The following is a 13164-nucleotide window of genomic DNA, read 5'->3' on the forward strand; positions in this document are numbered from 1 at the left end:
AGTATTAGAAGCCTTTGTTAGTCTCTGTGGTTGTTTTGGTGTGGCTAACCAAGTTAAAGTTAGGTCCTGTTTTGTCTTGATCCCCGTGTTTAAGTGTACAGAAGCTTAGGAGCATAGGAAATCGAGCGGAAGACGTAGCTAGCGAGAAGGATGGCACGGGAAGGGAGCCAACGGGCTCGGTGCATCCGAGAGACGAAGTGTTGCGGAAGAGTACACCGGTGGATGAGAAGAATGTACGCGACGTTCGAGGGACGAGAAGTGGAAGCCTGCTCAAGGAGAAGGCCAGAAATTGAGTTCAGATGAGCCCTATTTTGGTTGACCGCAATCACTCAGGCGATCGAAACAGCGGAAGAGTAAAAGATGCGAATGAAGATTGCCTGAGGCGCCCTCAACAAGGGTTGAAGGCGCCTTCGAGCTGCGCCCGCGCCTCAGCCACCTTCAGGCGGAAGGCGCCCTCCATAAGCATGGAGAGCGCCCTCCATGAATATGGAAGGCGCCTTCAACCAATCAAAGTAGTCATTCGTAGTGGATAAAGCTTTATCAACTGCACCTCGTTGGGGCACTCTCAAGTTATGGATAAGATTTTCCAGGAGCTATAAAAAGACCCCCCCCCTGGACTTAAGAAATATGTATCAACGTTAGTTCTCATTTCCTAGCACATTCTTGAGCTTTTGAAAAGTGTAATAGGCTTCTCCGCCTACACGAAGGAGATCTTTTAGCGCTTTCCTTTACCTTGCATTAACAACCACGTAGGTTATAACCAAGTAATTCCTTTGTGTCTTTCTTTGTTTATTAGTTGTTTAACGTCATTTATATAAGTGTGCTACTAATCTGAGTCGAAGATCGATGAAGAGTTTTATTTTTCTATTTTAGGCGATTGAACCCTCTCTTGTCGGCCCCGCTGCGCCAACAGCCTTGTGTGTCAAAAAGAAAAGTCAATAGTCATGCTAAAATAGAGATCAAGGTCAAGATGGATCAACAAGATCACCCCACGTGTCTCGGTTAACTTAAAACGAGAGGATCCACCATTTAGCTCGATTAACTCGAAACGTGAGAATCCGCCTTTTGACTAGATTAATCTGAGAGGAGAAGCGTCATTGTTCGATTCAACCTACCTGAGACAATCGGGTCCATCAACTAAACACTCCTGCTCATTCTCGCTCGGCCCCGCCAACTGGACACTCTGCTCATTCTCGATCAGTCTCACCGACCAGACACTCATGCTCATTCCCGCAAGGGCCTGCTGATTCGACACTCCACTTAACAGGTCACGATCTTCAACCCAACTATCTCAATATTATGTGGCTAGCACAGCACGTGTGACGACACGTGTATTGTCAGAATACATATAGTATAGTCGACATAACGTGACCCCACATGATCTATATGACCTTTTGATATGATGATGTGACATTTTCTTATCAGAATGAAACATCTCATCAATTAATACCCAAAGAGAAGCACGTGTGACGGCATGTGTATTGTCAGAATACATATAATATAATCGACATAACATGACCCTACACGATTTTCTATATGACCTTTTGATATGATGATGTAACATTTTCTTATCAGAATGAAACATCTCATCAATTAATACCCAAAGAGATAATATATAAAAACACAGGCAAAGATGCACATGCACACTCCAACAAATCACCACTTCTTCTCATTTACAATTCTTCTTCACCACCCCTACAGAAGACTCGAGTTAAGCGTCAGAGTATATGAGTTGAGGCACCCCTAATCTCTATTCTAACTCTCTTTATCTCTCTCAAGCTTCACGGACGTTCCTAGCGGTCCGACTCTCTCGCACAAACACACTCTTGTGGCGTTCAACACTTTAGTCAACACAGTAGAGACAACTCACTGATAGCTTACAGCCATGTATAAAATGTCCTATAGATCACTTTGTTTTCTTCCGATTAATTACACTGGCAATAATCATGAAACTCAAAGTGAATTGCAAAACACAGTGGATAGTTTAAAACAGAGAACAAAGCGTATGAGAACACTTCAATAATTTGCTTGCTGATCATGTTCGACTAGTAGCATGAGCCAATTCGGATGGGTTGTATAGTACAAGTGAGAATCAAAGGAGCATTCTGTCAAACAGGCATTACCATATAATTGCATCTTATGCTTACCAATAGATAGTTAAACATCCACATAGCCATTACATGCATATGTCGAGCAACCGTTTAGTAATACTGATTAAGCACTTCAAGCGTAAACAAAGATTACTCAAGCACCAAAATACTAACATGAGATTCAAGTCTACGGCATAGGATTCCAAACAGCATATGTTTTTAAGATATGTGAGTTCAGAGAGAGAAGCCATCCAGGAATGGCCTCTCCTAAAGGTAAAGCAGAGTATAGAAACATGCAACAGGAAGCAGCACACTGGAAGACCTTATTGGGTAGGATAGTAGAGATGTGTTCGCAATTACTCAGAAACCATGAATTTTAATATGCTCCTTCTTCACAATTCCAGCCTACACCGTAAGAGAATAGCAAAACATTACTTTTGTAGCAAGAATTCGATGACTGAGTTCTAATGAAGAGAGAGGAGAGTACCTGAACTAAAAAGCTGGAAACGTTCTTTCGTTGATCACCTTGAAGTTGAATGACCTACAAAAGAAACCATTACAATCATGAACAGATGTTTATGTTTCTAAGAATACTTAACGACGGTGTGAAACAATACCTGTCCCAGCTCTGGGTCCTGAACCACAGTACCATTACAGCAGAATTCTTTCTTCAGATCCTTCAATATCTTGTTATAGCTAAACTCTTTTTTTAATCCCTGCACTGTGGTCAGACTCTTCCTGCCGTTCCGTTGCTGTATGCGGATATGTACATACTCCTTAGCACCGGAGTCCTCAGCATTTGCATCGGCAAAAGCATCTGCAAATATAAAAGCTGCATTTAGCTGCATAACACAGAAAACGGCACTTCACAAATCATGACACTGAGGTTCATGAGCATACCAAAAGCTGTTGGGGTCTGAACTTCAAGATCAGACATGAACACTGGGGCTATTGGAGAAAATGAGGGAACTATGGGACTTGGAGAGCTAAAATAAAATCTGAAAAGCACAAAACGTGTAACCATTGTTATCATTCAGGAACCATTGACCAAACAAGCTCATACATCATTTGTTTAAAATTTATCTCTCAGCTTTAGAATTTATATACAAAAGCTTGTTTAAAATAAATTGAAGCTTAAAATACAAGACAATGTAAGGACCTGAAGGATTCAATAGCATTTGCTTTAATTCAGGATGACTAAGGAAGCTAATGACAAGTGGAACTGGGGTTTTAACAAGCTCTGAAACCAGCACATCAATGTGCAATTAAAGACTTGAAGAAAGGATATGCATTTAATTGTTATTTTTAAAAAAAAATTATAAAATATTTGCAATTGAATTCTTACTATTTTAATCATTCATCATGAGACAGAAAAAAAATGAGTTCAACCTAGCCATAAAATACCAGTGATATTCGTTTTAAAATAACAGCTGTGGCGCAAATATCCCCCTAATAGAATTAACAGTTTCAAATGCCCACTTTAGTTGCCAGATTGTGTGAACTTCAAAATGCAAAAGAATACAAACTGAGACAGCAAACAATTTAATGCAAAAAAAAACTTCCAATAAATCTAACCGCGAGCATGAAAATGTCTAGCAATAGCACAAACGAATCACTGAAATGCACTGGCAATGAAAGATTTTACATACGAATATACCACTATGACCCAGACCCGCAATAATAACACTTCAAGGGAAAATAGTAGTCATGCTGACCACAAAATGGACTACTATTACTCAAATTATTAAGCTCGCATATTTACTTAACCCTATATGAAATACCAACAGCAAGATATCAACAGCAATAAACAAAACCATCCGCTGATTACATCACATCCAAACCACCAAGTTACTCAAGCATAAGGAGGCTCCAAATAATTTTGTCTTTTCTGTTAGGGCTATTTGGAGCCTTGGTGCAACGGTAAAGTTGTTACTTTGTGACCAAAAGGTTACGGGTTCGAATCCTGGAAACCTCAATGAATCCTTTCCTGGGACCCCGCATGACTCTACCCCTTTTTTTTGTTAGGGTTATTTTCATCGTTTGCATCTTAAGATTTTGGATCTATTTAAACACTTGCTTGGATTGATTTTAGACATTATCTTTTGTTTTGAATCAATTTCTTTCAGGTAAACCTAGAGATGACTTCTCTACGTTTGGCGATTTCTTATTTCTTCTCCGAAATCCATCTGTAAAAACGAGCCTCTAGAATAATCAATATTCTACCTGGCATCAATTGGATCAAAGCACATCAAATCCGATGAATACTCATCGTGGTCGTGATCATGGTTGCAATAAACAGGTTGCGATTATAGCTCTAGGATGAGAGGTTTGAAGATCTATAGAAACAAGTCACAAAATTAACTCAGTATTGGCCACACGAGATCTTAAAGGTCGTAAGTTCCTTTATCTTAATTCTGATTCCATTTTTGAAAGCCCCTATCACAATCGCAAAAGTCGTGGTCGAGGGGAACGGTACGGAGATATCAAGTTTTTAGTTGACCTTCTTGAGTTTTCTGTTACGTTACAAGCTGAGAACTTATTGATTGGATTAACAAATTTGAGAGAATTTTTTATTATAAGGAAGTACCTGATCGTGTGAAAGTTAAACTGATTACCATCAAACTTAAAGGCCGAGCATCAGCGTGGTAGGAGTAGTTGCGACATTGATTAAGAGAAGATGAAGAGCCACTTTCTTATTCTTGTTTGGCTACACTTAGACTTTGTTTCAACGACGTCAGGCGTTGAGATAGGGTGCAAGATCGATTGATGGCTATACAAAGGAATTTCACTACTTGATTACCCGAAATGATTTATTTGGGATAGAGGAGGCAAACAATGTCGTTTTGTTGCTAGATAATGGGGATTATGTAGCGACAAACAAGAATTTATTGAGCTCAACGATTTCATGCGGAGTGAAGACTCAACTAATCAAGGTCACAACCCCTCTCTTGCGCCACCGCCCCTCTTTTACACTGCCTGCTGACGCCAGATCTCCGGCCACAACCATCGAATAGCAAGGACTAAAGAGAAGTGTCCTCCTTGCGCCGCCTGATCTTCCGGCTACCGCCACCGCCCAAGGGTTGTTTCGGTCATCTTTTCCGTCGATCAAATCACTATTCTGGCAAGCAACTGTCATAACTCAGCCGCCATTGGACTTGCTACCCCTTGTTGGCAGCGAGGTTTGAGGCTCAAGACAGTGGCAACAAAGGTTGTTGCAAGGTTGTTGCGGCCGGTTGATTTGTGTTGCCTGGTTGCAATTGCCGCCAGTTGATTTGTGTCGTATGGTTACAATTGTTGCCGGGTACAAATCAAACCATTATCCCTCTCTCGAATCGTTCCATCTCCCCACTTTGTCTCATACCAAAGCGGAGACTCGACTTGGGCATTGGAAATCGTCTTAACGAAAGCTCGACGTGGATACGATTAGAGGCAAGCTTCGTTTAACTTGCTCGTTGATTCCGAAAGAGGCGAATCTTGCAAGGATAACAAACGCTATCTACAAGGTTCGATCATGAACTCGCAAGTATAATTAATTGTTGTAAATTTTTATTATATCGTTATATCTGGCACATGCATGTGTCCTAGATGCATGTGATGTGTGTATGTAATAGTTTAGAATTATTGTCTTCCACTGTTTGTGAAACATCTAAAGCATGCATCGCATCGGGCTCCCCAACAGCTCCATCATCCAAACATGGTGGCTTTTTATGGAGTTGTTAAAGAAGGACTAGCAAAAGTGCAGCAATTGCTAGGAGATTTAGTGGAGTTGATGCTAGAGGATCTTTCACCTAGGCTGTTCTAAATGGCGCTTGAGGCAGCCACCTGGGCGGGAGGACGACCTCACCCGCCTGCTTTTGTCGAAGGTGGTTGCTTAAGTCGATAAAACAACGTAGGTTAAAAAAAAACCTCACCTCCTTCCCCTTCCACCTCCTCCATTGTCGCCCGCTACCACTGCCTTTTATATATTTCGCTACTTTCGCCCAAACCAATGGCATACGCAAGGCATCGACACACCACGACACATCCGGGCTCATCACCTAGACCTAGCGACGCGTCCGGACATTTCTCCCGGGCTCGACGAAGCATCCATCGCTCTGGCGAGGCGTCCCTTGCACGACAACTCTAAAGCCAAATGTCGAAACGCCAAAAATTAGGTTTTTTCATTTTTTTAACTTAGGTTTAATCAAATATTTTATATTAATAATTTTAATCAATTCCTAGTTATGATTGAGATAATTTTATTAGGTTTTATCCTATTAATTATATATATATATTAAAAAAATAGATTAATTTTTTTTTTATTTTTAGTTTATATATATTGTATAAAATCTTATCTAAATTGTATTATTTTGTAGGAAGCTTATTTATGCATAAACATCATAAAAAATGGCCACATAGGATGCTTATTGTATTCTAGGAACCCTAAAAAAACCCACATGCCAAGGCGATAGATGGTCATTGATTGCCCCACCACCGCCTATCACTATTTGCAACACTGCTTAGGCTACCTCTTGATGTCACTCCCAAGACGGCTGATATAGGAGGCTCCGAATAATTTTGTTTTTTCTGTTAGGGTTATTTTAGTTTTTTGCATTTTAGAATTTTAGATCTATTTAAACAATTGTTTGGGTTGATTTTAGGCATTATCTTTTGTTTTGAATCAATTTATTTTGGTTTAACCTAGAGACCGCTTCTCTAGGTTTAGTGATTTCTTATTTCTTCTCCAAAACCCCTCTCTAAACTTCTCCCAATTGGTAGCAGAGTCATACAAAAAGGGAAACAAAAAAGAAAGGCAAACTGAAACAGTATATGTAATACTGATAGAAAGGAGTACCAATGAGAAAGGGAGGACGTCACATAGCGTCATAATAAGGTTAGAAGTATACAGTCGATCAGGATAAGGCGATAAGCACATGATGCCCTATTTTACTGCAATAGGTTAATTCTTATAGAAAGGACTAAGCTCAAAAGTTCTATTCACTAGTACAAGAACATGAAACAAGACAGAAAGTCATAGGGGAAAGAGGTATAACTAAACCTGACAGCTACATCAGATCTAACACGACACAGAAACAAAAGCACACGGTTTCCCCTTTCTCATTTCTTGTTACGAAATAGACGAGGGCAGAAAAGAACTCTCTTTGCTTTCGGACCAAGCTTCAGATACTCCAACTAGTTCATTCGCCCTAAAACCCTCTACAGATTGTAGCTCCGCCCGATAAAAACGCACACCGCTGAAAGATTTCCCAAGCTAATCCACTTTCCTACAATTAAACATGCAAATCCACAAACAAATACGCGATTTTTTTAGACCAATCTAAAACCCTAATTCTGATATGCACCACGGTACCATATAGAATATCATAAGACAGACAAGGACCAAATTGATGATACCAAATAGGAAATGAAACACACGAAATACATATCCACCAGAAGATTCCAAACAAAAACTCATACCTAGACGATGCACTTCGAGAACCAAGAACTGACTTTTTTTAGTGAATGCAAAAAGAGAAAGAAACAAAGGAAAGATCGGATTTTCCTTACCCGCTGCGGAGCAGTAGACAACAACCCTAGCGGCGATCACAAGCAAGGCGAGAAGTAGATTTGATTTGTGGTTTCTCTTCCCGTCCAACTTCAGTACTTATAGAAGAAGAGGAACAGTAATTAAATTAAATTAAATTAAATTATACTTTTTGTTTTTAAAGTGTTTTATTATTTGTTGGTTCTTGGTTGACAAGAAAGACCGCCGCGTTAACACTACGCCATCATCGTTATATTTAATTGTTTAAAACTTTTATATTTTTATTTTTATATTACAAATTTATTTATTTTATGACAAATTTGATAAGAGTTATCCTTATGAATTTAATTTATTTATAGATATTATTTGTAAATAATTCATAATTTTTATTTATATTTTATTTATAAATGATCATATCCGAAAGTTGAGTCGGATGAAGGCCAATAAAAATGGTCGATATTGATGGAGTGGCGACTTTGATACACCCTATATGTGTGCGTTGGAAACTTGGACCCTCACGTGAAACCAGAGGCTTGTGATAACAGAACCGGTGGAACTTGGGTCCTGCACATACCCAGACAAGCACATAGAGCGTTAGAGACTAAAAACCAGGGAAGAGGTCTCTGGCACCGACTCTCTGGCGCTCAAGTCAAGTCTTTTTTCTGGTGAAGCAGTATACAAAGGAAGGAAGAAAAAGGAACTGCTTAGGATATGTGCGGATGTGCGCGTACCTGGCCAATGAAGATGACCTATCTTTTTATATGATTCTGCTTGCCTTTTGAGCATGCACGCTGCCAGAGAATGTCGAGTGACAGGGCGTGTCGGGTGAGTGAGGATGTCCGGCAACCTCCTATTGGTAGGAGGAAGGTTCCACTCTTAGTATATGGCAGAACACTGGAATATTCTCTGACTCACGGCAGTTATTCGCTGACAAGAGGTTACGATTCTTTGACACTATTGTCGCTTAGTGTCATCCATCCTGCCTAGGTTCATCCGTAGGCAGCTTTAGATGATTACCCAAATGTGGTACAAGGACTAAGCCTTGATGCCCTGACCCGTATGCAGCCGTCAAGGGCTATCAAGGGACTATGTCTGATTGAGATGAAGAGAATGAGCTGTGCGGAACTGGCCAGGAATCATCTAAGACTATGACTAAGGACTAAGCCTGCATGACCCGACCAGGGTAGAGCCGGTAAAGGATTGTCTGGCATATGTGCCAAGGTCATATGTAGAGATTGAGCTTGGATAACCTGAGCAGTAGGTATCCTGCCGGGAACTAGTTAAAACCCTGGCTCGGGGCTCAGCTCTGAGGACCGGACCTGTCTACCAAGAATTATACGGAGGGTGAAGCAGGGAAGCTGAATCGCCACCTCCCCTTGATTGTTGACTGCCACCTCCTCTTAACTGTTGACTTTCTGGCATTATCGGGCCCTCCATTTACGCATCGTATCACAAGTTTCCCCTCCAAGTCTAGTCGAAGGAGGTGTAGTCGACCGACTGTACTCAAGCTCTAGTGTCATTTACTTCTCCTCTCGAACCAAACGCCTAATGTGCTGAAGAATGAGGCATGTGTAGGGCAAGGCGATGATTGAGGAGGGTATCATATCAGAGAAAACACCCAGCTTGTTAATAAGTAGTCGCGAAAGTCATGATCGCTTATTACTCATGCTGTGGCGAGAGTCTAGCATATTGACTGAGAGGTAGTTGGTCGCGAGAGTCATGCTCGCTTACAACTTACACTGGGGCGAGAGCTTGGAACCCGACTGAGAGGTTGTTGGTCGCGAGAGACCTGCTTGCTTATAACTCTCACTAGGGTGAGAGTATGGAACGTAAATGAGAGGTTATTGGTCGCGAGAGTTTTGCTCGCTTATAACTCACTCTGGGGCGAGAGTTTAGAACCTGACTGAGAGGTCGTTAGTTGTGAGAGTCTTGCTCGCTTATAACTCGCACTGGGGCGAGAGTCTCGAACCTGACTGGGAGGTCGATGAGATACGTTCTGATGCTTCTGGAAAGAGAGTCAAGTGGTCACCAACTGCTGGGCATCCTTCTACAGGGTGGGCCAGAAATATCGGACCAACAATACTTTGTGAGCTAGCATCATTCCTCCCATATGATCGCCATAACATCCTTGGTGAATTTCTTATAGAGTATAATCCGCCTCATCCGGTCCTAGGCACTTGAATAGTGGATGAGAGAATGCCCACTTATACAACTAGTCCCTGATTAGTGTATAGGCATTAGCTCTCTTCTTGGTTAATCTCGCTGTTTCGGCATCGGCTGGTAAGACACCCTGCTAAAGATACAGGATCATTGGAGTTTTCCAATCGATTGGCTCTTCCAAGTTGTTCTACAAGTCAATCTGAGCTGATGCGGCGATAAATGGAGGCCCACTTGGCACGAGGTCAACTGCCAAGGTGGAGATCAAAGTCAAGGTGGTCAATGCCTAGATGTCAAAGGGACAAACGGAGGACAATTGTAGCACACTACAAAAAAATACTTGTATAGGAGCGGTTTATTAGGAGCGATTATAACACCGCTCTTGAAAATCAAACAATATAAACAGTTTAAACTAAATCGTTTCTAATGCCTTAATGATTCAACTATTAAAAGCAATCTTGAAACTACTGATATTTGGTACATTTAGCAGCGGTTCTATGTTAAACGTTGTTACTAACTGTTTCTATTACTCTAATTTCTAATAACAGTTATTAAACAGTACACTTTTAGCAGCCATTTTGTAAACCACTCTTATCGAAGTTAAAATTGATTAATATTTTTTTAAAATAATAATTAAAGTGTACAATTTACTTAATGTAATTTTATTTTGTACATCTCAAATTTAAATTTATTTATTTAATATAAATATTTATTAGTCAAACAAATTATTCTTTAAATAACTTATAAAATCTTAATTTTATTTATATCGTTTTCATTCTTTTCTTATTTTTATTTTTGTTAAAAGAAAATTCTTAATTTTACATATACGAATTTTCTTTCTTTTCTTATATGTATTTTCCTTAATTTTTTTTCCTTAATATTTTTTTCCTAAACACATAACTTTCATTCCCGGCATCGTGCGCAACCTCTACACCTTCATCTTCCTCTATCTATCTCTGAAATTCTAAATCTCATGTCAAAAATCTTTCCTCTTTTTTTATTCAACTCCGAACCTAGATCTCACGTTAAGAAACTTTTCTTCTTCCTCTCTATTCAACTCCAAAATCCTAAATCTCACTCTGAAAAACCTGATTTTATCCATCCTCCAATTCGCACTACTAGAATATAACTTTGATATTTGTTTATAAATATTTTATAATGACATTTATTAAAAAATATTTATTTTAAAATTAAAAAATAATATTAGATTATTTATGATCAGAATATTATTAAATATTATTATTATTTATATAGGATCATTATTTTTAAAACATATTAACCTTATTATTTTTTTCTCTTAAATTTTTATTTTTATTAGCCTCTAATAGCAAGTAAACCTAACTAAATTTTTTCCTTTTCATTTTTCAGCATCAACTATAACCAAAGTCCTTTCCATGGATCATCTTAGTCTCATACCCATAGGTAATAAAAAACGTTTACTAAACCTGACATTGTTGGACTTATTAAGAATAAATATATAGTAAAAGAAAATTATTAATTAATTATTTAATAATTAACTAGTATATAAAATTATCTATCAGTAAGCGATTATAAATTAATAAATAAATGAATAAATATGTCTCTTAATCTTCTCCTAATTACTAAGAATAACAATATAATAAAATAAACTATTGACTAGTTATTAAATAATTAACTAACACATAAAAATATTAATAGTTGTAGTCTAGTTGGTTAGGATATTAGGTTATAATTTAGGAGACCTAGGTTCGAATCCCAGTAACAACTAATTTCTTTTACAACTTTAAAAGAAAATAAAAATAAAAATAAGGTCAACGGGCACTTGACCCATTGACTTGGTTAAGAGCTTGAGGTCGGCGAGTCTACTTGTAGGATTAGTGCTCCTATAATCATGACATGCATTTAGGCATTTTGAAATCGCTCCTATATCCATGGTATGTAAGAGCGGTTTAAAATCATTCTAACACTTAAGAGTTTTAGAGCGGTTTGAACCGCTCCTGAATATATAGCTATAGAAATAGTTTGAAATCGTTGTTATATGTATAACGTGTAAAAGTATACTTTGCCCTCCCCCTTCATCGATGTTGGGTTCTGATGTACTTTGCCCTTCATAGCTTGTCATCAGTGTTATCCCGACATATTCTTGAATTTCGGACTCAGATGATGAACTCTCATCCCAAGTTGCTTTTAGATTCTTGTGTTTCTTGGGTATCTTGACTTTGTCCTTCTTTAGTTCTGGGCAGTCTTCTTTTAAGTGTCCTTCTTTTTGACACTGGTAACAACACATCCTTCTTCTATTTCTTATATTCTTTTTATTCTGCATTTCTTTAAATTTATTAGATCTAATTTTTTTTTCAAGTTTTTTACTATATATGCTTCCTGATCCTTTTCTGAATCTGACTCGGGTTCATCCTTCTTGGTAGCGTTTAGTGCGATCATCTGGCTTGATTCCTTTGTTGTCCCTGCACACCTCCAGATCTTTTGAAATATAATAGGCGTCGATGATTGATGTCCATTCTGGAGTTTTAGGAAATGCATTGAGTGCTTAGCGTATGATGTCCCGGTTTGTTACCGTTTCACCGAGGTTCTCGAGACCAGTAATCAATTCCTTTACCTTCGAGTGTAGATCGGCTACCTTCTCACCTTTTTCCAGACGAATGTTCGTCAGTCTGTTTCGAAGGATGTCTCTTTTTGCTAGCTTGGCTTCGGATGTTCCTTCGTGGAGCTCCAGGAACTTCTCCCAGAGTTCTTTGGCCGATGAGTAGCTTCCGATGCGGTTGACTTCCTGAGGTGGCAACACGCTCAGCAGGTGATATTTCGCACGGTTGTTCACTACGAAATCATTCTGCTCCTTCTTTGTCTACTGGTTCTCTTCTTTTTCTTCTCCATTCTGATCTGTCGGAGCTACAAACCCATATTTTATAATTAACCGAATTTTGAAATCAGTTTTCAGGAATACCTCCATACGACGCTTCCAGTGTGCGAAGTCCCCCTCGAATTTTGGTAGAGCAATGCTTGGTCCGGCCATCTCATTGCTTTGATCGGCGGTTAGTCCTCCTGAAGCTTCATTGGCTTTGATACCACTTGTTGGTCCCTTTAGAGGTCGGCAAGAGGGGAGGGGTGAATTGCCCTTTCTTGGATTTTTAACTAGATAATAAAACTTATAATTAAAATAGAAGAGACTAACTAAACATAATCTAAAACAGACGCAAGGGTTTACTTGGTTTGCAATCAGGGGATTGCTAATCCAAGGAAAGTATAGCTCAATAGCTGACGATCTCCTCTGGGCTGAGTAGCATCTTTACAGCGTTGACAGCACAAAAGAATAGAAGAGCACAGAGAAAATGGATTACAAGTTCATTGAAAAGACTGTGCAGATCAGTGTTATATTTATAGCACCGTTCAGGACACCCT

The 13164-nt window shown here is 39.1% G+C and overlaps 1 protein-coding gene across 1 annotated transcript; it reads right to left on the reverse strand.

Annotated features, from left to right (window-relative positions):
• Nucleotides 1–2119: 2119 nt before the first annotated feature.
• Nucleotides 2120–7789, reverse strand: LOC121998556 (protein translation factor SUI1 homolog). Its single transcript, XM_042553528.1, has 5 exons — nucleotides 7638–7789; nucleotides 2991–3088; nucleotides 2708–2907; nucleotides 2578–2631; nucleotides 2120–2495 (listed from the first exon to the last, which is right to left on the reverse strand). Exons 2-5 carry the CDS (start codon nucleotides 3025–3027, stop codon nucleotides 2451–2453), a joined length of 336 nt encoding a protein of 111 aa, XP_042409462.1. The 5' UTR covers nucleotides 3028–3088; nucleotides 7638–7789; the 3' UTR covers nucleotides 2120–2450.
• Between the last annotated feature and the right edge of the window lie 5375 nt (nucleotides 7790–13164).

Source organism: Zingiber officinale, chromosome 6A, assembly GCF_018446385.1.
Source record: "Zingiber officinale cultivar Zhangliang chromosome 6A, Zo_v1.1, whole genome shotgun sequence".
Classification (NCBI taxonomy): domain Eukaryota; kingdom Viridiplantae; phylum Streptophyta; class Magnoliopsida; order Zingiberales; family Zingiberaceae; genus Zingiber; species Zingiber officinale.